Source organism: Halichoeres trimaculatus, unplaced genomic scaffold (assembly GCF_033239565.1).
Source record: "Halichoeres trimaculatus isolate MK-OKI-2021-1 unplaced genomic scaffold, fHalTri1.1 fHalTri1_scaffold_10, whole genome shotgun sequence".
NCBI classification, from domain to species: Eukaryota; Metazoa; Chordata; class Actinopteri; order Labriformes; family Labridae; genus Halichoeres; species Halichoeres trimaculatus.
In genome coordinates this window covers 26,549,009-26,575,743 of record NW_027437187.1, presented here as the reverse complement: position 1 = coordinate 26,575,743, position 26,735 = coordinate 26,549,009, and the positions used below count along the sequence as shown (strand labels likewise).

At 40.2% G+C, this 26,735-nt stretch overlaps 2 protein-coding genes across 5 annotated transcripts; both read right to left on the bottom strand.

Annotated features, from left to right (window-relative positions):
• Window positions 1-992: 992 nt before the first annotated feature.
• Window positions 993-8,077, bottom strand: nr2c1 (nuclear receptor subfamily 2, group C, member 1). 4 transcript variants are annotated; one of them, XM_074677369.1, is made up of 14 exons: window positions 7,745-8,077; window positions 6,257-6,389; window positions 5,876-6,109; window positions 5,661-5,739; window positions 5,371-5,550; window positions 5,131-5,299; window positions 4,610-4,706; window positions 3,904-4,091; window positions 3,407-3,560; window positions 3,144-3,265; window positions 2,850-2,992; window positions 2,570-2,707; window positions 1,959-2,064; window positions 993-1,864 (listed from the first exon to the last, which is right to left on the bottom strand). In XM_074677369.1, the coding sequence occupies exons 2-14, from the start codon at window positions 6,326-6,328 to the stop codon at window positions 1,693-1,695; spliced, it is 1,854 nt and encodes a 617-aa protein (XP_074533470.1). In that variant the 5' UTR covers window positions 6,329-6,389; window positions 7,745-8,077; the 3' UTR covers window positions 993-1,692. The 4 variants fall into 4 exon arrangements, with proteins under 4 accessions (XP_074533470.1, XP_074533471.1, XP_074533472.1 ...); XM_074677370.1 differs by having other exon boundaries at window positions 3,904-4,088; XM_074677371.1 differs by having other exon boundaries at window positions 5,131-5,281; window positions 7,745-8,076.
• A 448-nt stretch (window positions 8,078-8,525) lies between these two features.
• Window positions 8,526-26,622, bottom strand: LOC141796329 (FYVE, RhoGEF and PH domain-containing protein 6-like). Its single transcript, XM_074677368.1, has 21 exons — window positions 26,181-26,622; window positions 23,361-25,242; window positions 19,756-19,897; window positions 19,521-19,588; window positions 18,235-18,265; window positions 14,757-14,908; window positions 13,799-13,955; window positions 13,583-13,670; window positions 12,979-13,029; window positions 12,824-12,882; window positions 12,658-12,729; window positions 12,396-12,464; window positions 11,738-11,821; window positions 11,574-11,653; window positions 11,347-11,449; window positions 11,066-11,212; window positions 9,960-10,065; window positions 9,740-9,834; window positions 9,529-9,657; window positions 9,280-9,419; window positions 8,526-9,191 (listed from the first exon to the last, which is right to left on the bottom strand). The coding sequence occupies exons 1-21, from the start codon at window positions 26,188-26,190 to the stop codon at window positions 9,155-9,157; spliced, it is 3,702 nt and encodes a 1,233-aa protein (XP_074533469.1). The 5' UTR covers window positions 26,191-26,622; the 3' UTR covers window positions 8,526-9,154.
• Between the last annotated feature and the right edge of the window lie 113 nt (window positions 26,623-26,735).

Here is a 26,735-nt window from a genome sequence, read left to right as displayed (position 1 = left end):
GGAGGGGCAAAGGCCAAAGGTTGGTGAGATTGCTGTACTTCTCTTGTAATTTCACCCCTTCAGTGTTTGGAGTACACATTTTAGGTCTGTCATTAAACTTAAGTTCACTCAATTCAGGAATGAGACTTGAGATACCATAAGGTATTTATTGATTAGCTTAGATTTATGTGTTTATTGCTTTCTGTGTTTTTTCTTGAGAAAGATGAGGCCTTTTTTGAACAAACTCTTATTTCTTTCAGAATCAAATTTTTTTTTACTGATGTCCTTTCTAATTCTTGGCTCTTTTTTTTTTTTTTTTTTTTTTTTTAGAAAAAGTACTTTTCCTCATCCCAGGTCTGTAGGTTTTTATAAACAAAACAATTACACCCTGAGTTTGCTGTTTGAATGGTGTCACATTTTGTTAGTTTTGGCCCTTTACTGAAGTTCGAAAGCCAATTTTTTACACGTTATTTGATATGATCTAAAATTATAACTGCAAAGTTGAACTGCAAGATTTCACATTTTATTTTGTTATGTTTACAACCAGCTGAACTATGGGAATTTCAGACTTTTTTCACTGTGTGTACACTGTGAAACCAGCCATCTATATCCTTATCTAAGTCTCATTGTGGGATGTATGTGCTGTGTAGTGATTGTGCAATTTTCTGTACTTTTTTTATTGTTGTGCTGTAGTTATATTTATTTGTTGATAATGTATTGTTGTGTGACTGTTTGTGTGGTGTACTGTTTGTTTTTAAGAGGCATTGTCCCTCGTCTCCTGTCCAAAGAATACAGATGTAAATCAGCTAAAGCTGACTCTGTCACAGCCCGTGCCTGTGGGTGTGCACAAAGTGGACTATCTCTTCATGTTAGTGCTGTAATAGGCTGGCAACCTACCCCGACAGGAAATAACATTAACTCAGTGATTTTCAGTCTTTCTATTTTACTGTCACACTATTCTGACCCTAAATCATCACAGAAACTACTCTGCCAGAGTAAAGACAAAATTAGGATCCAGAGAAGGTTTTTTTATTTTCAAATGACTTGACCATCATTTTCCATCCAGACATTGAATTCCTAAATTACCAGGTAGTGCCAATTTTAGCATTCATGGTTCATTTTATACACAAATCTATTTACATGATTACTTTAGAGCCATGTGTCAAATAGTCAACGACATGATGCTGCCAAATCCTTTGGACTGGCAAACAAATAAGAAATAAAGGTCATAACCTTTAGCAATAACAACATCTCACAGATCCATCCATAGACAAGTTTTTTTTCCTCAGAATATTAAGAAAATAAAAAAGCATGACCATGTAATAAAGCAGTGAAAAACAAACCATCCTGATTCTTTCCAAGTACAAACGAGATCCGCAGAAAAAAGGAAAGGCTTGGAGGCGATGGAGCATAAAATACTATGTACAATAAAAAGCGTAATCTACTATGTAGGTTTTGAGTTCATTCCTGACTGGGCACGTATTGTCCTGCTCGTTTGCTGCTGGAGTTGGTTTTATTCGTCCTGTTTATGAGCCGTCTGCTGACTGTGAAATGAGGAGTCAGAAGGACCAAGGTAAGAGCGAGAAGAGAGTTCCTGTAGAATGTCTTTAATACATTTTGTTTTTGACCACTTGGTGATCGTTCTGAGAAGTCCTCTGATTGGTTTGCTTCAGTTCGTCACAGTTCAATGCTGGGATAAGAAACGGGTAAGTGTCAGACCCCGGAGACCGCCTGGCTGTTGTAATCAGTGGACTCCATTTTGAGGATGTAAGGGATGATGCTGTCGATCTGCACGTTTCCAATCAGACCTGCGAAGAACAGCTCCTCTGTGACAGCCGCACTTATCAGCCTGAGGGCAGGGAGACGCAGGAGCAGCTTGGACAACCTGAGAGAAGACACACATTTCATCATCACAGGTCTGTTTGTCAAATGTAAACCAACGCTATGATGTTTTGTAGCACAGACTGACGCCTGCTAACCGGTAAGAGTCTTCTGGGTATGTTCTGGTAACATAGTCCTGCAGCTCCATGTAAGCCTTCTCCTGAAACCGCTCAATCTGCGGGGTGTTGTCTATGCCTGGATGATCTAGGAACAACACAAGCAAAGACGAACATGAGCCAGTGTACTCCAGCATAGCATGAGTCTCAACCTTTGTGCAGCAAGATGAATCAAATTTAAAAGATAAAGTGTAAATGTGCTTTTGTGTAACTGAATAAAAGCTAAAATTTACTATTTAAATCAATGTGCACGTGTCTGTAAACATGACAATCTCTTCTCTGATTGCTCATAGTCTGTTTAGTTACGCCCATCAGCTGCACAGACAGTGTCTGTCTGTGTATGTGGGTGTGTGCATGCAGCATGTGTGAAAGGCCACATGACTATCCAGCGTGCAGAGAGCTGAGAGACAAACACAGATGCAGATGAGCAGGAACATGATGAGAAAGCCAACGCTGAACTGATGGCGAAATAGAAAACCTAGAGTCTGGTAACGGACAGTTTAAAGCTTTTCCCTCTGGGACACCTCCAAAAATTAAACTGTGTGACTTTAATTCTAGATGTTTCAGTGTGAAGTGGACAGTAAAATACACACCAGGGCTAAACAGAACAACAGCTTTGAGGTAGGCATATTCATAAGAGTCGGGGGACAGCTTGATCATGCTGTTACAGAACTCCTGCATCCTCCAGATGTGCTCCATCACAAGTTTTACTCGCTCTGCAGACAGCTTCTCTACAGAAGACAAAAAAATGACAAGTTCAGAGGAATCAGGTTTTTAAGTTACTCAAAACACAACATGCTATAAAAACTTAAGAGGACAGAAATAGTGTTTGTGTGTCACGATATGTTGGAAAACAGAGCAGAGGTCTCCTACCTTCCTGTAAGCTGGTCTGCAGATGGCTGATAATGGCACTTAAGATGGTACCAACATTCATAACGTTGGAGCACTGTGCCAGACCGAGGGCAAACAGTTCATTCCAGCAGGCTTTCATCAAGTTAATGTCGTTGTCCTGACCACTGTAAAATACAATCACATTAATGTATTACATAGAGGGAACTGAACGGGCCAGCGGGAAAACCTTATCTGACTTGTGAGCTGACATGACAGATTATGACACAGTCTACAGCCACTGTGAAAAAGATTTATTCATAGAACATAAAAACTTACCAGAGGGTTTGAAAGGCAGGAATAGAGCGAGCCCAATGCATAGAGAGGAAAAGTAGCCGGGAAGCCGATTCACAGATGTAATTAACGTTGAGGTATTCTGGCACAGGCAAAGGCATCATTAGCTGCAGGTACACGTTGTGGAGTGGAGGGAGGAAAACATGAAGCCAGTGTTAATGAGATAATGTGTGAAAATGTGTAACTTGGATACACACGAGAAAAAATCTGTTAGATTCAGTCCTGAGGGTTCATGTCTGTGCTTTTACCTTGAAAGGGATATGGCTGTCTGAGAGCAGAGGACCCTCTAACTCCACCACAGGACCTGACTGGTCTCCTGACATCAGCTGCATTGTGGCCTCCAAGGAATCTGCTGCTGAGCTGTCACCTGGGTGCAGGACTTTAGCCAGGTTGTCGAAAGCTCTGTTGACAAAGAAAAATAAACTAAAACTTTCCAGCAAAAAAAATCTACATTTTATAAAAATACAGTTCAGGCAGGAACAGGAAACACAGGACACAAGTCAAAGAACTGCAGTGCATCCTTGTCATAAGGAGCATTTTTGATAACTGAGAGGAAACCTAATTAAGTGCTTAAGAGCTGGTCAGAAACCACATGGCCCTGCAGGAAATTCTATTAAAGCTCTGTGACAAATACAAAGTCATGGCCTCTGGGTTTCAGTCCAGTGCTTCTGCAAATCTGGAGTGCTGACTCAGAAACAACCAGTCAGTGCTGAAGCTTCTGGGTCCACCATCACATCCCACTTACCGTGTGATGTCACTTGCAGTCTGCTCGTCTCCCTGGATGTCTGCTATCGAGCTGTCCCCATTGCTAAGAGTTTCAACGCCCATCAAGTCGTTGCCGCCGTCACTCGCCTCCCTGGTCTGTTTGAGGTGGGCGAGGGATGTCACTACATTTGCCAGCGTGCCGAGGTCGCCTTGAGATGGGTCATCCTGCTGAGTGAGTCAGAGTAATTATCAGTAAACAACTTCAATCAAAAAACAAACAGGTCGCATCTGATGAATCATTTCTTGAAGTCTTAACCGGTGATGTATGGCCCAGGGTTAGTGTGTGTTACCTTAAATATCTATTACTATAACACAACATAAATATTTCAAACCAATTTCCACAAGACTTGGAACATTCGTTTTTTTGAGGATATAACAAAAATGCGATGATTTTCAAATTTGCAGAGCAAATATTTTATCCACAACAGAATAGTTACAGCATGGCAAATTCTCAAACTGAAGAATCAGCTGGGAGAACATTGAGTAGCTTATATAAGTTAAATAACATCAACAGCTGCAACTGAAGTATCAGATGCCAGTGTAAACATGCTCCAAAATAAAAATTTAATTGCAATTTTGAGGAAGGAGTTTTAAAAATTTTAACAAACATCATTTTCCCAGTCACAAGCTTTAGCATCGATCAGTCTGTAAACCAATCAAATGTTGTTTGTCTGTATCTGTATTACCTTGTCAGGTGATGCTGGTATCAGTATGGTGTTTTCCAGCTTGGTGAAGGGTTGTTGGATGTTGAGCAGCATGCTGGACTCAAGCAGGCTTGTAGACCTAAAGTTGGAGGGTTATCACTTCAGATTATATGGTATAATATGATGGGATGTTATATAATAAAGTCATTACTCAAATTGTAATGAGCCTTCAAGTTACACTCGTAAGATCTGATTCCATTTGGTCTAAATCAGTGCTACAATCTCCCTTAAGCATAGAGGGATCAGATAAAGGTGATGTGTATGACAGATTTATCTCAACTGTCACTAGAGGCTGCAGTTAGTAGTAAACTATTTGACGACATCAACTAAAAAGCTCTATGCATCATCCCTGTGAGTACGAATGGGTGACAGTCCTAGAGAAAGTCACAAAATGTTCGAAATGATTGTCAAAGTTTTGCGATTATTGATGGTAATATAACATATTGTACCCATTGATCAAGCAGAACAGTAAAATAGGAGGATACTTTGTAAGGGTGTTCTACCTGGCAGTTTCCTTATCAGATACAAAAGTGGGAGTGGCAGCCAGTGGACTGCACAGGTTCTTGCGGATGTAGATCTTCTCAGTGGACGCTGCACAGTTGACAGATTTTTCTCTGGTGGTCACTTCAACCGGCTTCCTCTCACACTGCACAGCTGAAGCAACACAAACAGCTGCTTCAGACTTTTATTATGAGTCCTATATAGAGTATTCAAAGCTGCGTGGATGAACAAAAGTGTCTTACAATCCTGTTTCATGCCCAGAGCGATGCAGCGCTGTAGTCGACAGTACTGGCAGCGGTTTCGGTGCAGCTTGTTGATAGCACACTCTCCGGAGCCCCTGCAGGAGTACACAAGGTTCTTTCTAATGCTGCGTTTGAAGAAACCCTTGCAGCCTTCACAGCTTACAGCCCCGTAATGCCGACCTGGGACAGGAAAGAGAAAAAGGAAGAAAAAAAAGGGTCAAGTGAGGAAATGCTTGCTCATGTGCCTTAATGTGAAATAACTGTTAAAACAAATTAAACTGAAATCCTACCCGAGGCTTTATCACCGCAGACCACGCAGTACTCCACAACCGGCTTCACCAGAGACTGGTCTGACCCTTCAGTCACAAACTGACAAACAACCCAACACATTACAGTAATTTAATACAGAGACAGATGAACATATTCATGCTTCAGTCACAAGACCTGTCAGTCACTTGTTTGTCAAAGCTGGCAGGAAGAAAGCACAAACGTTCTCTTGTGATACCTGAATCTGCTGCCCGGCAAGTTCAGGTGACGCAAATAACAGCTGGTTTACTCCAGATCCATCTGGAGTAGCGAGGATGACCTTGTTGGGTGAGCCTTCTTGTTTGGCAAGGATCACTTTCCCACCAGAGGAATAGTCAGCGTTTGCGAGGATAAACTGCTGCTTTGCAGGGGATGAAGGCTCCAGTGCTGTGACGATCTGGATCTTCTGACCTGTCTGCTGATCAGTTACAATCTATTAAGAGAGAAAAATCAAACATGAGGTGTGCTCGCTGTATTTGTTGGAAAAAGGATTGGAGAAGGTGGGGTAGTGGTACAAAAAGAAGTTTTTTGTTTTTTTTTAATTCTTGATCCAGGCACTATAAACTAGTTCTCACATCACCTGGATGCGGTGTCCTAATGCCATGCTGTTGTCAGTTGACACAAGTTGTATCCTTTGAGCTTGTCCATCCATTCTGATGCTGTACAGCTTTTTTTACTCCTCTTCACATCAGTGCCTCGTGAAGTATGCACACCTATGCAGAGAGCATATGGTTAACTTCATGTTTCAACCACAGCAAATGATGGGGAAAGTGAGGGATGACTTGAGAATTATAAAGTGACTTGATTTCTTTTGCGTACATCAGTTCAGATGTTTACTACTTTCCAACATCCCTACCCTGTCTTGCATGCATTTCCAAGCCCATTCTGTCCTGCCGAATCATTTAAAGACAAAGAATTACAAAGCTTCATTGGACAACCATCTTTGTAGGTGTATACATGCTGCACAATGTTTGTGGAATTGACTCAAACTTCAATGAACTAACTCAAAATGAATAAAAGAAATTAAATTCTGTATGCATTACTCTCATACAGACAGGCAGAATGCATTTAGACTCAGATAATATTTCATAGTATGTTTAACTTGTGTCTGAATAGCAGATTTAAACGTGCTGATCTGTTTGGAGTTACCTGGGATCAGACTGCAATTTATTCTTGAAGCCAATGTTCACCCTGAAGTTGATAAGAAACCACAAAGAGCAAAAAGATCTGATAATCAATAAACCACTGTTATAAATAGTGGTATCCCTCCCGTTTAATCCCTTCTCTCGCTGTAGTAAGACATTTGTGGTACAAGCTAATCGATGCTTCTGAATGAAAGAGGGAACCCACCCAGTAAAAAAATGCTTTAAATGGACAAATAGACAGAATATTAATGTTTATTATATCACAGTGTGTGTCTGAAACTAATGTTTCCTTCTTACTCCGAGCTAACCACACTAGCGTTAGCCGCAGTTAGCTCGTAACTGTACACTTGGTGGCCTTCTTATAACGTTGAAATACCGCTTCAATCAGGAGTAAAGTGCAGGCAAATAAGCAACAAGGATACTAGTGGTGACACAAACAATGTCTTGACGACCAGCTATTTAAAATCGATACGGAAGATAAAGGTATTTCTTTTCCTGTGGGTGAAAGGTCAACATTGAAGGGTTAAAGCATGCTAGGGTTAAGGCCCGGGATGCAGAGACGCAGATTCAATGGCGGGACAACGCTAACGAAAACTGGGTACTATTTGCACCAGTTCTTACCAGGACAACGACATCACACGGACATTTACTAAAAGAGCTGATGGATCTGATATCCGAAACATTAATGACACATCCTGGCGAGAACAAATTTGTTACTGAGTAGTTTCCGGAGATCAGTTAGCGTTATTAGCACGGCAGCTAGCGGTATGACGTTTAGCTGGACTGGTGGTGCTAATTCACTAATAGCATGTCTGTTTAACAATTTAATGTGACCTTATCGTGTAAACAGCTTAAAGTAGAAGTGCAACGTAGTTAAAGTGAAATATTTTACAGTCTTTTATACGTATAAACACAATACCTACCGTTCAAATTGATTTATTGATGCGCATATTTCCCGATGTGCTAGGTTAGCTGTGTGCTAGCTGGTAGCTTCTGGATGCTTCCCTGCTGTAGAGCTGCTGCTGAACACTCCCTCTCTTCCTGTTACCGGCCCTTCGTCTGTTTCACGAACCTCTCACACCTCCAAGAGACTAAATATTCCTTACCTTCTAAGGAGAATGGTGATTTATAGCCTTCAATAAATAAATATTTTAACTGTTTGGTGCAGTAAGTGGGAGGGTCAGAGTTCGTGACCTTTTTTCATAAATATACGATTGTGCACATGCGCAGTAAGATGTCACAGCGGTTCCCTCTCCTATGTTCCCTCTCTGAAAGTATCATCCACTTTCCTGTCACAGGAGTCCTGACAACAGATTCAGATGACCAGTATGGGTTCAATTTCTCAATCCACAAAAAATAAAGATGCTGCACCAATAAACTGTACTTACTCACATCTAATGTAGCAAAGGTGACGTTTTACAGTAAAATTGATATTTTGAAAATCAAAGTCAAAATGTTACGAATAAGATCTGCTTTTAAATCTTTAGACTATTGTACAGTATGCAACATAACTCATATTAATAATAGCTCAATAAATTTACAACCAGACCGCACTGTTACTGTTTGTGTAACAACAAAACAAGTGGAAGAAATTTCATTGTAGTAAACATTTATTTCAGCGACCAAAGTTAAACATTAAATGAGACATTCATGTAAATTTACTGAAAGGCATTTACAGTGATTTATATTTACAGATGTGTCTTGTGATATAATCTATCTACAGCAAACTACTTAAGTGCAATAGAATAAAGAGTAAGCGCAGTCTAAACTAGAAAAATTTCCCTGTGACACCATTTAAACTCCTGGTTAGAGTCATACTGCTAAAGTAAATGTGATGGCATTAGCTTTAACAAGGCTTATGTTTATAAAGAGTGTTTTACAGCCTGTCTCAACCATGAATCTGAGGAATTTACCCAACCATTATAAAACTAATCTTAATTATTTCACACTCTGAACACTTTTTTTTCCAATTTTGTCTAAAATGTTGTGACAGTACCAATTAAAATATAAGGTCCAAATGAAATAGAATAAAATGAGTCAAAATCAAAACCTAACCACATCTACACAGTATTTCAAGGGTGTAGCAAAAAAAGCATATCTGAAAAGATTTACATAAACATATAAAACATAAGGTAATTATGACCTTCACAGGAGTGCTTTTGTACAAATGTAAAAAGTTACAACTTTATGTCTCTTAAAAGCAATACAATTAAACATTTGGGTCTTATTCCAGTGCAAGATTGTGCCCCCTAATGCCTTGAGCAGAATTCAGAGACCACTGAGGTAAAACATTGTCAGGTAAATCATGTGTTGAACTGCTCCACAAATTGGCATCAGAGAACAGTAGCTTCTTTAAATCTGTCGATCCACCTGTTTAGAAAAATAAAGGTCTTTATTAAAATCAATCATACATAAATCTCTGTTTGAGTGCAAAAAAATCTCTTTTTCCCTAACATACCTCTGGGCTGTTTGGACGTCATCTGCTTTAAAAATATAGTAGAGTGTGTTTTTGTGGTAAAGCTTAAACTGTAATTTCTGCGATGAATCAACCTTCAACAGAAATCCCAACAGGGGCTGACTCTCTAAGGCTGCAACATCCTGAATGAAGACACAAACAAGAGAGCCGTTAAAAAGACACGGAGTGAACTTCCTCTTGTTCAAATATTACATAAAACCAAGTGTTACTTAAGTACAGGATAAATCTTACCTCACTAGCAGCATAAGTGTACAGAACCTTGTCTTTGATGACAAACCACAGCCTCTTAGCCTGCTTCTTATTGCCCTTTGACCTCTGCAGATACCCACTCATTGAGGAGTCATCTGTGTTTGCAGTCACCTGAAAAGAGTAAACACCATCTGAATAAGTATGATGTCATTATACCCTACAGAGCATCAGAGTCAGTCAAAGCATCAGTCACCTCTTTGAGGGCTGCAGGTATCTTCTTCTGCTTTCTGGTGAAGGCAAAGGTCGCTCTGCTTCCGGGGGAAACAGCTGCTGAAAAGGCTTGCTCAGCTGAGTAACAGAAAAGTGGAATTTTATCACTTACATTAAAACATGTGTCTGAAAACAAACTGATACTTATTTCAAAGCCATGTAGGACTTCAAAAAACAAACGGGTGACGGTGTGTTTGACTCACTTTTCTGCTGCTGGAGAACAGTGAAACACAGGTCACACACTCGTGCCAACTGGTTCTTCAAGTATTCCAGACAATGTTTGTTGGAGGAACACGACTGGCACACCACCTGGTGGGAGGATGAAGAGTAAAGTTCTTATTGAACAACTAGGATTAATTTCAATCCTTAATGGGGAATAAATTACTCTCCTGGCTGGACTTTTTGTTTTGTGAAAATGTGGCGCCCTCTGTGGACAAAGAGGTCTACACTGGTCTTGCAGTTCACATTTTTTTTTTTTTTGACAAAACTTGTTTTCTTTCAGCAGTCATAGAATCACTCCTTTACAACGTGCAGTGGATTTTGAGGAAAGGCTGTAAAAGCAGCAGAATATGATTCTTTACTTGAACTTACACTCACCCCTCTCCAGGGGTTTCAACCATTTAAAAAAAACCACCTGAAATTCAACTGTGGTGGAAATCCCCCTCAGATGTTGTGGTAACCAAAGTGCATAGCACTATGATGTTATGCTGCTGGGACTGCTCCGTTACTAAAGACTGGAGAGAGATACAAAACGCCTTTCAAGACATTCTGTTGGAGATGCAATGCCCCATGAGATTTAAACTTTGAATTTTAGGATTATACTGTAGAGTTAAAACCAAAAGAGATATTTTATCTAAATATGACACAAATAATTTGAGAATTTTGCAAACTGCCCCTACATTGGTCTTCTCAGGAACTGATTTTATAACTTTCCACTGGAATTCATTCTCTAAACTTAAAAGTTTATGATAAAGCAAGATGATTTCCTCATTGTGCTTGTTTTCTTTTAGTTTTTTTTTGTATATTTTAATATTTTGGGACATGAGTGCTTTTGGAATGATGGTTTAGAGACAGTGTAAAAATTTCAGGGATGATGGGCACAAAATGTCAAAGCTTATACCATAGAAATGTTTGATGTAAAATGACGATACTGTAATGAAGATACTCTCTAAAATGAATAAAATAGTTGGAACTAGTCCCTCATTTTATCATTTTTTGTTGCTTTTTATGGTCATGAAAAGATGTGAATATTAGCTTTAACCTGTTCCATGACCAGCTAGAGATCTCTCACAGGAGTTTTAAACCTCACCTTTCCACACGCTCTGCAGTGATGTCGCCTCCATGTGAGAGTGAACTCACAGGTGCAGATCATGCACATAGTGGTTCGAGGGTCAGGGATCCATATGGGAGCTTTGGATCCCAAAGGAGCACCATCATTGTAGTCTCTGGGCTCAATCTGGATATTGAAAGGAAAAAGAAATGGATTCAACCCCCAGAGCCTCAGCATGTGTTTAAAGCAGATTTGTTTTTATTCAACACTACAAGAGCGCCTCAAACACAACAAACAGGAAATGTGTGAGGTTATTTTACCTCCTCTGGAGGTTTGCCAGAGATAAAACTGATCTTCTTCTTAGTGTAGTCACTGATGGCTGTTGAGATGGCTTTGAGCCATTCATCACGCTCTGTGGCTGAGCTGCAGAAAGAAACAAGGTGTTTCAATACACCCACACAGTTATCACAAACCTACACATGACAGAGAAACTGTTGAGAAGTGTTTTATAAACCAGCAGGAGATACCTTCTGTTTCTGATCCTTACCTTGCTGAGAGGATAAAGGAGCGCTCCACGCTCTCTATAGTCAGCTCATTCTGATAAGCCTCCTGGTTCGGTTTGCTAACCTGTAATTATTCCATTGTAAGCAGTCACGGTGGGATGAAAAATGTGGCAATATATAATTAAAAGATGACTTAAAAGTTTCTCACCTTCATCCCAGCCAGAGATAACATGTTGTTGACTTTATACTGTCCTGACTGAACTGGAGTGGTGTAGAGCAATGTGTCATTAAACTGGAGGAGACAAAAGATGTATTTGTTAAACTCCAGTCCAAACAGACTAACTGTAAAAATCCCTAGGCTTTGTCGATGACGCCACACAGGAGCCCCTGTGATACTGTCTCGTCTCAGCAAACTGTATGCCTATTTTCATTTATTTTCTTTGCATTTTTCATTCTCTTTCACTTATATCTCTCTGAATTGCTTCTGGCTTACTCTAGTATATACAGGCTGTCGTCCCCAGATTGTATATTAGTTTAAAAATCTGTAAAAACTGAGGACTGCAAAGGAAATTAACACAACTACTTTATACCCCATTACTCTGTAAAAAGAAAAGTTGCTTTCCAACTGAAAAAAAAAACCCACTCAACTCCCTGCGGGCACACAAGGACACAAAAATGGTGAAAAAAAACCCTTTTATATGCTTTATTTTAAGAAGACCATGACCAAGAAATTAGCAGAGGACACATTTTGGAAAGTACATGTCGTCCAAACAAAACTTCACAAAACACATTCTGGTTTGAGCGTTTGTTGTGTATGGGTGTGAGTAAAATTTTTAAAAATGAGAGAAAGAAAGATTTAACAGTACCAGGAAGAACATTCTGGGCTGCATGATCTTTCTGGATAGTTTCTTCAGGACACCCTCTTTAAGGAAAATCTACAAAAAAATCAAATAAAACAGTAAACACATTGACTCGTGTGCAGCTTTGTTTGTTAAGTACAAGCAAAGTGGCATAATTTCTGAAAAAAAATGCATTATGATACATGCAAAATGCAACTTCAATATTATCTATACTATTTATGTCATATATCATCTGAATTTGTAGGTTTACAGTTTTCTCCTGTCTTACCCGCCCAGGCTGAACTATCTCATGGTGTCCGTTCAGACGGCACTGCACCTGGATCAGCTTTTGAAAGTTATCCTGTAATGCAAGCAAAGTGGTAAACATCAACACACCTGAGGCATTCAAAAAAATTATCAATAGGATTTGATTGGTTATTGGATTTAAGTCTCACCCCTTGTTTCATGATATCATTTGCATGATTGGCCACTTCCTTCACAATCACAAGGGCAGCTGAGTGGATAGAAATGTAAAACATACATAATTTAATGATGAAGTTTTCATTTCACTATTGCACTCAGGTGAGTGAGCAGCAAAAAGAATAATTACCTTGTGTGTCTTTGTAATCTCCCGAATCTTCAGACAGATTCTTCAAATAATCTGCACCAAAACATGTAAGAGATGGAGTCAGAGATGCATTAAAACCAGTGAGAACTACTTTGGATGCTGGGTTTCAAGGGCTCAGTGAATTCCTGGTACATAATCTGAAGTTAAAATCCTGGAAAACAAGGTCTGCAGGTGCTTACATAATACAACCACAGAAGGGTGACGCCGGGAACATTCTTCACATTTTGGTAATGAGGGATTGACTCTTGTGCATTAGACTCATGAAACACTAAGCTCCTTCATGTTAAAGCTCCTGTTACGTCACCAAATCTGATGTGGGCTGCACTTCAAAAAATCTTATTATATGAGGATTGAGGCGGCAAGACAGAAATTCCTTATGATGGGTTTTTTTTTTATGGACACCAGGGGGCAGCATGATACCTTCAATAGAATATCACAGTCAGTATGAACCAGCAGAGTTTAAAAAAACTGTGCTTAGAAGTGTTTTTAGATATCAATAAAGCTGGATTTAAAAATACAGATAACTTGTAGAAACTGCATCACATCTGGATGATAATAAATTTGACAAAATGACTTCATGCTGTACCTGTGAGTAGCAGCTGATATTGAGGAATCCTCTGAACTGGCTTAAGGAGGTAATGCTTCAGAGCCAAATTAGCACAGCGTGGACTGGCCTGGGAAAAAACAGACACGTGACAAGAAAATGACCCACTTCACAAAACAAACTAACAAACTCAAGCGTGAACAACTCCATTGACTGAGTCTCTCAGACAATGAAAACAGGTTGAGCGAGCCTCTTCACCTCAAACTCCCGCACCACAGCGCCGAATGCCTGGTTCTTCTTACTCTGCTCTTCCAGTAACGCCACATTCTTATCGAACTCACGGATGTAAGTGGAGTACATCTTCAGATAGGGCCCTTTCTTCAAGAAAATATCTGCCAGCTGGGCGTTCTCATCCCTTGTGCAAAGACAGAGGTAGAATCAGATCAAACAGACATGATTTACAGCTTATTATTGTTATTTCTGACTGATTCAGGTGAAAGAAGACTAATAAGAATGTACAGATAAGTGGCAGTGATAAGATTAGGTGTGTGATGTCTTGTCTGTGACTTCTTCAATCTACAATTTAAGACAGGAAAATGCACTTTTGGATTAACACTGTACTCTGTTCATTAGTGTGCTGTGCAGCTACGTTACACAACACCAATGATTAAAGTCGACTGGTACAATGTCTACAGGAATGTGGTTTTAATCAGCTACATACTACAAAGCTTAAAGTATGTAGACACCAGAGTGTTGACAACCAGGAAGTGTACACATATGTGGTGGTTTAATTCCTCACAGCAGTGGGTGTTAACATGGTGCTATAACAGCCTCTGATCTTTAGGCAAGACTTTCCATAAGAATGTCTCCAGTTCAGAGAAGACAAACACTGATGTTTGGACACATTTTGTCACAGTTCAGAGTGTAATGGTAGGGGACGGTTAAGGAGGCAAGTTTGTTCTCTTACACCTCAGGAAAAAAGCTCTGTTTGGTCAGGAAAGTACCTTCTGTTGCCAGCTGCTACATAATTAGAGGCACACTGTCATCTCAAATATCCTCTTGAGCTATACGATCTAAGATTAGTCATTGAACCAGAGCAGTGAAAGACAGCTCCAGAAAAAAAAGAGGGGTAAAAAAGCCTAATATAAAAGTCTTTGGTCTTATTGTAAATGTGCACACATGCTCTATGAGTCGACAGGGATGTAAAGATCTCTACCATTTGGCGACTCTCTCCTGCAGCTCTCTGAGCAGGTCCTGGTTGAGTTCATAGAGCTGAGGGAGCGAATACAGGATCTGGTTCAGAAGCCGCTCCTCAATTACAACCTTCCCACTCTGATGAGACGCTCTGGACACAGCGTCACGGAAGTCCTATGGGTCACATAGAAGAGTGACAGAGTCAGGTGGACACACACAGGAACAGGAGAAAACTCATCAAGTCCAAAATGTTGTATTTGCTGAACAGGATTGGTTGAATTTGTTCTGAGCACAATGGACCCAGTAATGCATCTGCATGAACTCTGACAAAAGCAAGCTTTTAAAAATGTCCACTATGCAAATTGTGTAAGATGGTCCCAAAAACTCTGAATGAGCCAGGCGCCGGGCAGCTTAACAAAAAAGATAAGGAAGAAAAAAAACTGCTGACACACACATCTGACTCACACTATGCATTCTTAAATTTCCAGTACACTGTGAATCAGGACTGAAACAGCAGAGCTGAGGGCTCCTGGAGGCTGCTTCTACTTCATCTTTTGATGATGTGGATTTTTGGGGGGGTTAGTTTATGAGGACACATGGCAACTTTAACTGCCCAGAGACTCAGCTCTTGTGGTTTATACGTGTGATCTCTTCCTACCACAACAGCTGACTGTGAAGAAGGAGTGTCATGTGGGAGAGGGTTTAAAAAGAAGAAAATATGGAAAACTGGTGAGGTAAGAAAAGAAGACTCTGGGGGTATGACTGACCCAACAACAGGAAGTGAAAAAGTGGTTTTAAGTTGTCAAGTAGAGCAAAAGGGGCACTATCAGGGCTGCAAGCTTTAGTTAATTTAATCTCAGACAAAACTTTGTAGATTGAGAATATTCTCTTGACTCTAAAATGATAGAATTGACAAAACCAAACATTTCAATCCACCCAAATCCAAGGCTGGCTAATCTTACAGAAGCTGGTCAGGGGAATAACAGAGCTTCAAAACAAGAGCAGCTAAAAATATGGCCAAACTGACGAGACAGATAACACCACGCAATAAATGGCATGTTGTTTTATCAAACCCCACCGTGGACAAATCTGGCTGAGTGCCTGGAAGGGACGAAGACAGTATAAGTCACCTCTAGTTTCTCTGAACTTAGTGACTCTTTCTTGTTACAGGACCAGATTCCTCTGAAGTCTACAGAGACCTGAGCACTTCCTGTCCTGGCTCCAGAGTGAAGAGTCACTGCTCATGACTCAGAGCTTTTTTCTTCTCTTACCACCGACACATACGGCTGCAATTACCCTTGTTTGAGAAAAATTAAGAAGCGGAAAATTACACTTGACATATGGAGCTTTATCTTTGAGACAACAGATTCCCGGCAGCACTGTAAACACAGGTTCAGACCTACTGCTGGATAAAGATAGTGTGGAGGGTTTGTGCTTTTTTGCCCTCTATAAGCAGTCTGCGTATGTAGAGCAGCTTTCTCACGAGTTGGTGCCCGTTTTAACACATTTTTAGCAATGGCACGAGGGCAAAAGTGGCTGATGTGAGCCAAGGCAATGTTTATTGTAGAATAAAGCTATTTTTATTCAATAGATACACATGTTTCGGTGAGTTACATGAACAGAGATCAAGAATATGAGATGGGCTATCTGTAACATTCACAGAAATAACATTGGTATGATTTCCTGACAATAAAACTGTTTTTTGTTGTGTTAAAATGAGCCGTTCAAACATAAACCAGCTCTTGAGAGGGCTTGTCAGAGATTTTGAAAGTAGTTTTTGTCCTACACTCTTGTGAAGGTTAGTTGAGGTGGTTTCCAAAGTGGGTGTTATGAAATACTGAAAGGAGGGTTGCAAAATGTCTTCTCCCCAAAAACATCTACAACTAAATTTTCAAAAATAGAAACAAAAATGAGGGCAATGTTAGTTCAGGCAGGTCATGAAGTCAAGCTCTACCCGTAGAACATCAGCTGATCTTAACACCGGCCTCATCAGCTGACAGCTCAGCTGATTACACCTACACATCCAGTTGGTAGATGGCATGATACACGTTCTATTTCAACTGCTTTGGCCTGCCTACTCTTCCTGCTTTGCAACCCAGCTCCTCCATTTATTCTGTGTCTGATTTCACCAGTGTCATCAATATTGGCACTGATGCTCACTCTGTTCATTTCTATACACAGGGTCTTTACTGTTGTTCTCCCCTGCTTTAGCTTTTCATGTATGCACATAAAAGAGAAGAGAGGTGTGCTCTCCCCTCCTCAGGCTTTGGCATTACACATGGGCAAGGAGCCCCCAGAACAGAGCCATATCAACAAATATTAGTTTCTGCAAGTAGGAATGCATCGATCTTACTTTTCTGGTCCTGATACCGATACCTGGGCTTTGGGTATCAACTGATACCAATCCTAGAGCGATACCAGTGTTAAAAAATAACCCGTATGCTCTACTGTGAGATAAGATTTGTAACATTTGAGTAAAAGACAAAAATGAGTACATAAGGAATTACTGAAGCTAATATCTATTTAAAATATAAGTGTTTAAATGTTTAACAGTAGTTTGGTTATGAAACTGCTTCAGAACTTACAGAAATGACTATTTGATTTTAAAATTTTAGACCTTGTAAACTAAATCATAGTTTAGCTTTTGTGTCAAGTTTGGACCGATCCTTTCCCACCGATACCAGATCCAGCTTTGAGGGGCTGGATCGGCGCCAATACCCGATACCAGGATTGGATTGGTGCATCCCTAACTGCAAGCAGATAATAAATTATTTTGATGTGAATGGTCCGGACTGAAAGTAGTTAATATTTCAGTGAAGGCTTCCCCATCAGCAATCTTTGTGACTCTAACATGTGAATCCTACTCCTACTCCCCGCTTTGATATAAATATCAGCAAATGTGCCATTTTTTGAGTCATCTTTGAACAAACATGACCCAGCAGGAGGGTGTTAGAGTTGTGACAGAATCAAACTCTCCTTCTTTCCTCTTTAATCAGCTCTTTGTCCACAAGTAACAAGATGTTGACAGTTTCCACATGGGTTTGTGCTTCTTTACCTTTTCACTGTCCATACATTTAACGGCACATACAGAAAATATGACGGTATAATGTTTAAGGAGAATAATGCTTGAACCAGACTTCTCCATTTATTTTTGTTTTTGATTTGTTTCTGTATAAAACTGAAAAAAGAGAAACATATGAAGACAACATTAAGGGCTAGACCAGTTTTTGCTTTAGTAATAACAGTCTGAGGGGAAAACCTTGAGGAATGTGGGTGTTGCGGATGAGACTGAGGGGAGTTGGGTCTACACATGGGGTGTGCCGCAGTTGCTTCTAGCTTAATGAAACACATATGGAGAATGTGGGCTGAAGTAGTAGACAGCACTAGATACAAAAAAAACACAGAATAACAACAGCTTCTGCTCTTTTCAAGGCAAACACTGAGCTCTACTTAGTGTAAGCAAAGGTTGATGTGTGTGTGTGTAGGGGGGTGTTACTTACAACATGAAGCAACTTCAGCACGTCAACAAACCTGAGAAAACAGAGAGCAAGACAAGTTAAAAGAGGCTCCTTTACATCTGGACTCTTTAAAACTCCTGAAAAGTTTGATGTGAGAATACATTGCAGAATGTTCCAGAAAAAAACCCTGAGTGGTGGATGCTAGAGATGATAATGTTTAAGATAACATACTACTGGTGCATAGCCAGAAGAGCGATGCTAAAGAGAATGGATTACACCCAAGATACCATGCACTGACAAACATACTTCAACAGTCATAGCTGAGGTCTTTGTTGAATTTCTGGAAGTTTTGAGAAGGGGCTCACAGAAAGAATTTCGAGGCAAAGGTGGGGTAAAAATTTGGGATATATGCAACCCATTCCTAAATGATCAGGAAGTGTTTAGGTGTTTTGCACACATGTGAATGCAGGATAAGTTATGAAGTGGATAAAGAGTCCGTTCACCAAATGTCAGGGCATCAAATTGTGCTTTTTTTATTAGCCATGGAAGAATTTTGTCTCAATCTGACAGGGTAACTATGGCTAAATGTGTGTTCAAAAGCAAAGCTGCCTGATAAAATAGCCCACATGTTACTTTTTTATGTGGATTATCCAGAGTTACAAGAACCATGTCTCTAAAATAGGATTAGGTCAAATCAGTGGTTTAAAAAGTAGGGCGTCGAGGCCCCTTGGCGAGTTGAGAAACATTGAGGGAGGTCATGCAATGCACTTTAAAACACACACACACACAAAAAATATCTGTTTGATAAAATGATGCAAATAACTTCATCAGTTTTCTTCTTTACTTTTTTGTCAAAGGGACACTGTGGGAGTGAGAAGTGACATTCAGGAAAGGTGCCACAGGTTGAATTCCAACCACTTGATGTTTAACTTCATAGTTAGAAACTAATGGGTTGACTACAATAGATTTAATTTTTTTGTTCTTTGGTGACAAACAAAACAAACAAATAAAAAAAACTGCCAACCATGGATAAAGATTAGGTAGAAAATAAAAGACTTAAATTTTTCAGTGGATTGCCATCTGATTAAATGTGAAAACAAAAGATAAAAGAGTGTTCGGGCTTCAAAATTAAATAAAACATGATTTATTACAGATGCTGCTGCTGGTTGTTTCTCCTCTGTGTCCTACTTACTCATAAAAAGTCCTTTCACCTTGAATACTAGGATAGAGGCAGATCTCTTTAAACTATGTCATCTGCTCTATATGATGGAATAAAGGAAATATATTTTTTAATAAAGTGAAAAGAGTAAACAAACAAGGGCCCTTACACACTCTCAGAGCTCATAATCTCTGTGGCGATGTGATGAATCTTGCTCTTCTTCTGTCCACTCTGGGCCTAACAAAAGTTCAGAAACACAGAGATAAATTCATAAAGTGCTGTAATAAATCACTTTGAAGGTCACAAAAAAGTACAGTCAGAAGAGACCTGCTGTGCATCGTAATAAATACAGGAACAGCTAACAAGGTGTCAAAAGGACAGAAAGTTCTGCGTTTTCTCCTCACCGTGCTCTCCCCTGCCGGCTCAGGGTCTGCTTTGCTTGAGACAGAGCTGCTGTCTTCCTCGTCCTCTTCATCCGAGGTATTGGCCAAGACGTCTTCATCTGACGGGCCTTCATCCAGAAGAGCTATGTCCTCATCGACAGAGCTTTTTTTAAAGAGAGAGGGTTTTCAGGAAGGATAGAGGCAGACGAGGGGGCATGGGTACACTGTGCAGGTGTTTCTGATACCTGCATGCAGCTACAGGCACATGCTGAGGCTCATCATCAAGATGTTTACAACACAAGAATGAAATTACCCCTGCCACATCATCATATGATGAGTTTCTTTTTGACAGTACTCAAACATTTCCTGATTTGATCAGGTTTGAGCGACAAAAGAGAAAAAAAACACACAGGAAAAGGAGCTCATGACACAACCGGAAAAAAACATTAAATGATAATCATCAACACTGATTACTAACTCCAGCATTGGACTCAGCTGCCTCTCTCGGGTCAGAGAAAAGCAGCTTGGTTAAAAGCTGATACATAAAATTGAAAGCGCAGAGCAGCCACAAACCCTTGACTGTCACAATGTTCATTTCATAATACAGCTTCAGATGGATGAGATATGAGCAGTTTAAAGAGAACTGCGTCAGAGGGAAACTTCATAGCTCAAATACCACAATCCCCACAGGGAGAGCTACATGTGAAACAAACAGAACCTCCCTGAACAAAACCACGGGTCAGAAAAGCCACCATCACTCAGACCCACAGACTCCAGATTACTGTGTCTGACACACTGTGGCATGTAGCATGTAGCTGTGCCGCTCAGTGAGCCGCTCAGCGTGTTTTGAACATGTGATGGCGGCACAGTTTGCACTAAAGAGGGGTGAAGCGCTAAGCTGTGTTAGTATGCCTTACACAAACTGCAATCCCTTTTTTACACTCACTTCTGCTCCTGGGTCATTCTGAAACAACCCCAGACTTGTCCTAAATTAAAATATAATCCCAAAACGTAGGTCATGATTGTAAGACATTTATCAAAACCATGGGATGAAAAGTCATAATTATAAATTGGCAGGTCGTACTGGTGGCTACGCCCTACTTTTCATCTTATAATTTCTATGCTTTACTTTATGAATGTAACCTTTTATTAAATATTATATTTGTGACTGTTCAAATCAGAAATAAAACCTACTCTCTCATAATTTTTTTACTATTTATCTCTTTCACTTTTTTTTTTAACTCAGATTTGTGACTTTTGTTTCAGAAATGTTTTACCATCAAATCCGTTTGTCTATTAATCTGATAATCTAGACTTTTTTTTTTATCTCTATAGGTCTGACTTTTCAACTTGTTATTTTGACTTTTTAATCTCATAACTATTATTCAGTTTTCAGTCACTTGACCCAAAATCTTAGAAATATGACTCTCTTTCTCATTATTTCATTCTGCTAACGTGATATCTTGATTTTTATTTCAATTCTTTATTCACCTCATGGATATTTTCAATCTAATTTTTGTGACTTTCTGAATCAGAAATATGCCAGATTCTCATAAATTTATTTTTTTATCTCGTAATTTCAACTTGTAAACATTGTAAACATTTTTTGTTTCAACTTGCTTACTCAATAATTTGCAGGGATGTACGATAGTATTGGTAAATTATCGGTATCGGCCGATATTGCCTTAGAAATGAAATATTGGATATTGACCATCACGCCTATATCTACACATGAAACAAACAGATAAAATAATGAGCTGTGGGACAACTGATTCAATGCGCAACCTTTGTGGTTTCATTTGGGTTTAATTACTGTACAGTTGCACTTCTCACATGTTCCCTGTAAACAGAGGCTATATTTAATAATTGTCAATCGTGAAGTTGGCCAAATTTACCCTGGTATTTGGTTTTGTTATGATTGTCTCAGGGAGAGCATCATCCAAGAATTTTGTAGGATTTACCTTTTTGTATTATTTTGTTTGAAAGTAATTATCATAGATAAACACAAAGTTTTAAGTTTTTTTCTTATTTTGCACAGGAAATGAATAAAACATAACAAATGTGATAAGAGTATGCACCATAATACTGTACACTACTTCCAACACAGGAGAAGATTGATGATCTCTGCAGTTAGGCCTGTGGAAAAAATATTGGTATCGGCATCAGTATCAGCTGAGTGAGTTGAAGAATATCCGCATATTGATTATTGGGAAAAAAAATTCAATGTTGTGCATCCCTATAACTTGACTTTATATCTACATACTTCCTTCCTGGTTTGTTAATCTCATAATTTAGACTTCTAAATTATTTCTATCTACATAAACACAACTTGTTAACTAATTATTTTAACTTTTTCAGCTCATAACTATCATTTATCTTTTAATTACTTGTCCGTTACTCCTTGCTTATTATTTTAATCTGTTTACTTGTTGCCTTGTCTTTTAGCTCAGTTTTTTATCATATTATAGTCCCATCTTTTCATCTTATATTTTTTGGCATGTTTTCTCAGGTATAACCAACTTTCTCATTATTTTCAGCCTGTTTGTTTGACTGTTTTCATTGTTTGTTTTGAGAGTGAAAATTGGACCTCAATGCAAATGTGACTGTTTAAATTGAGGATTTCACTGGCAGCAATGCTTTCTCTACAGGTGTTGCTGGCATGGGCTTTTTCTGTGGAATATTTGAAGCAGAGTTTGATTTTTGAGGGTTTATAGACACCAGTTTCCTAAATAGATGTCGATATACTTAACCATTTGACAGAAATAAAACCAGACATTTTTATCTGTACTTTATGCATGAGTCCTGCTCCAGGTTAATCAGCAGAATGACTTGTGACTTAAAAAAGACGACCATCAAAGAACACTCTTTGAATGTGCATCAGATGAAACTGAGAGGACAGACAGCTATGGATTCAAAGGTGGGTCTGTAATCAAACTCCAAAAGGGTTTTTCTGCACATGAGTCTGAATAAAAAGAGTGTCCTTGAAATAAAATCAACCCATCATAATTTTACCAATGTACACAAGTTGGTGACTATTTTAGCTAGCTGCTTCCTCAAAGGGTCTCTAACTTAAAATTATGGAAACATGCTGTCAGGAAAGAAATATTGCTTACACAGACGAGCTTTTTTCTGAACTTTCTGCAGAAAAATTCAAGTATAGACAAAAGAGGACCCAAAAAAGCCTGAGCAAATAAAAAAATATGTAAGTCTCAATAAGAAAAGTGACTTTAAAAAAATGTATTAAATGAATTTTAGCTTCCTATAACAAAAACAGCCTGGAGTCATAAGCTCACACTCCTGCTTCTCTGTCAAATCTGTCTGTTATGCCTTACATTATGTGTTTATACCTGTCAGTATGTGTTTAAAACTTGTCAGGGGCAATTAAAATTTAAGGTCACCCAATAAACCATCAAAACCTGAATTACTCTGCGAGCACGAGAGCAACCACACTCACCAAACTCCCCTGACTGGAACCTGAAACAAAAGGCTGAATGTGACGCTCTGCTCTGTGATCTCAGCTTCTCTGTCATCAACCTAATCTTTATAAACAACAGCACACTCATGTTAGAAACACTCAAGGTAGATACTGGAAGGAATGAGGCAGAGACAGAAATGAAACAATGTACCTCTCATACTCTGCTGACTTCACAAGCTGCTGTTGTTGTTGGTGGTGTTCTGTGTTTTTCTCAAAGGACATGTACGGCTCCTGCTCCTCATAAATGCCCTCGTCATTGTACATCGAGCTGTGCCAGGCTGCTGTAGTCTGGGCCACAGGGGCACACGGAGATGCCAGATCTGTTCCCACATTCATGTAGTCTGGTATCTCCTCGTAATGTGGAATATTCTCATAGTAAATGTCTCCGTCCACACTTTGCTCCACTCCAATCAGTGGGCAGGAATATTTGCGCTCAGCCCTAAAATGCTCATGACTTCCTTCGTGCTCTCTGTCCACGCTCTGTTCGTTCTCACCTGTAGGGCTCTGGGCTCTTTTCACAATCAGCTTCTTCACCGACAGCTTCAAGTCCAACAACTTCCGGAAAGAGTTCCTCTTTTGTCCGTCTGATCTGGGGAGGTCAGCAGAGGAGAATGACTTGGCTCTCTGTTTGCCCACGCTGGGACGAGCAGGTTTGATGGTTTGAGATTTCTCTGGCAGGTGTCTCAACGTTTCGTCGTGAGGAGTTGGAGGAAGCTGCCTTGTCACCCTCTCTTTCAAAGTAGGCTCCTGTACATCATCAGTCTGGCTTTTTTCATCCTCGTCCACTTTCTCCTCAGAGGATTCCTTCGTCTGCCTCCATGCCATGGGGCTGCTGTGTCTCTTTGGCTTCTTTGGAGCAACTCTGACCATTAGATCCTCTGCTGAAACACTGATAGACGGAGAATGTCCGAGCACCGGTTGATTGGGCGAACTTTGAGTGTAGTCTGCCTCCTCTTCATGCATTGCTTCCTTCTCCTTCTCCATCTCTTCATCCTCCTTGTCGACAGAAACCTCCATCTCCTGGACGCTGCTGTCCCAACCCAGGTCTTCCTCTTCCACATCCTCTGAGAGCTTCAGGGGAGCAGAGGTCGGTGCTTTCTCAGGTGTGGACAGAAAAGGTTTTTTCCTGGGCGGAGGTGCTGGGGCAGTGCAGGCTCTTCTTGTGGACAGAAAAACTGTCTTGTTATCAACAGGTTCACCCGATGACGGTGATGACACCTTCATATCCCTCCCTTCCTGGCTCTGACTCTCTTCCTTCTCCTCCTCCACCTTTTCCTGACGGGTCAGCACAGCCACCCTTGGTTTCCGGGGTAGAGGGACAGGGACAGGCTTCCTAGAGGGTGCTTGGAGCTGGGGCGTACCTGATGTGTGCTCAGAGCCAAGAGCATCATCCTCTGGTCCTCGCCCAGCTGTACTTTGAGGTGTTATGTTACCATTTGCCTCATCGCTCCAGGTTCTGTGAGGAAGAGATGGCCGCAGGGTCACTGTGTTGAGGTTTCTGTCCAAAGTAAACGTTTCTTTGAGCTGTTTACTGTTTGCGTTTACCACTTGGCACGTGTCCGTTATCTCTCCTCTGTTATCCACAGAGCTGTGAGATGAGGTGAGGAGCTTTTGGTTGCCTTCAGTTTTACCCTTGTGCAACTTTTTAAAGTCTTTTTCCGCTTTGTTAACGGATGTATTTCTGATGCACGAGCAGTTTTCATCGCTACACAGACAAATAGGAATAATATAATCCCAATCTGGCTTCTTGTTCTCTTGCTGTATTCCATTTTGGGAGTTCAGAAGACCCTCAGTCCTCAGCGGGCTTTCTCTCACAGATGTTTGGTGTGGACTCTTTGCAGCAGGTGGTTTGGACTCCACAGCAGGGGAGAGTTTAGAGAGGCAGGGTTTGGGGGCCAGTACTGGTTTAACCCTCCTCTGGGTGCTGGGAGATGGGAGCGAGAGGCCATCTTTTCTGGGAGTTGCAGGAGACAGGCCGGGCCTCTGAGGCAGGGTAAGTTTGGGTTTTGGGGCCACAGGTGGTTTGACCATTCCTGAGGGGAGAAAAGCAAAATATATGCAGTCAGTGCTGACTGCTTTTAATCAGAGCTTCTCGCTTAGGCTGAATAAATATGGATGTAATCTGCTTCAGTGAAATACAACACACTTTAAATATCCAGATGGTACATTTGGTGCTTTTTTTTAGTAGTCTGACAGATGTTGCCTTAATGAGCGCCCACTCTTTTACTCACTAACTGATCCTGATGTAGAGACAGATTAGTGTAAAACTGCTGTAAAGCACTAAACCCCTCTTTAGGGGGTCCAAATATCACAAGGCACTTTGTTTTGCCACTCCACACAACAGCACAGTAATCCGGCTAATGGTCCGAGTCGAGAGGCAGTGGAGGGAGGAGAGGTGGAGCAGATGGGAGATGAAAAGTGGGAGACAAATGGAGGAGGGGGACAGGGAAATGTCACGCAAACTGGTACATCTGGCTGAACTAGTGTCCAAAGATCCTCTGTGGTGGACAAACAGTGAAATGCTGCACTGCTGTGAATAGATAACAAATTATATTTATGCGTCACTTTTTAACTGGTTAGAGTGAAAAATCCTTCAAAATAAAGTTTGAATGTTTGGATTCATACTGGCGGAGAAGATTGAGAGATACCAATCAACAAGTTAAATAACAGGAAATACTCCACCTGTATGTCTAAAAGTTTAGATAAATAAACTAAAAAAATACTTCTGTCATTTATTTTCACACATTTTCTTGTCGTTTTAATTTGAAAGCACAGCCAGAGCCAGACGCTGCATGTGAGGTTTAGGAGCAACATAAACTTCAACTCTTGCTCCCAAAAAATAACAACAACAAACTTATTTCTTGGCTCAATCCTGCGTTTTGTTTTGTATTTTGTAAAAAGAGAAGAAAAGGTCACTGTTCTTCTTTGAATAGGTAATTTAACGAGTAACGATAAGTTTTCAGTCACTTACCTGAGCTCATCCTCGCGTCCTGCAGCTCGCTTCTGTTTCGTCAGTTTTTGAAATTTAGAGAAGAAGAAAATACTCCAACGGTTGTGTCCATAAGCATCGCAAAAAAAATCCGCTTTAAAACAAGTAAAAACTCGACATTTTCCCCGGAGCAGTACACGCACGGTTTATTTCTGAGTGTAGTCTCAGTGGCTGCCTGCCAGCGGTATGACGCTTCCTTTGAGTGTCCGTAAACACACCACTAGGGGTCGTCGTGAGCTACAACGTGCCAAAATTAGCCAAAACAAATACAAAAAGAAAATCAATGTGAGGTGTTAATCAATTTTGCATTAAATTAGCATGGTTAATAAAGGTATTAGATCGCTCTAATGTCTGACGAATTCCTCTCAAATCTCCACGACCCTCCGACAACTTTCCTGTTTACTCGTTCATTAAACAGATGAGTTTCAGCTTTTCACACATTCATGTAAGTTTTCCCGTACGTCATCATCACCGTTTCCTTTTTTAACACTTCTGATATGACTCATCAGCCAGAAATAAGAGTGGGAGCCAGCTGAT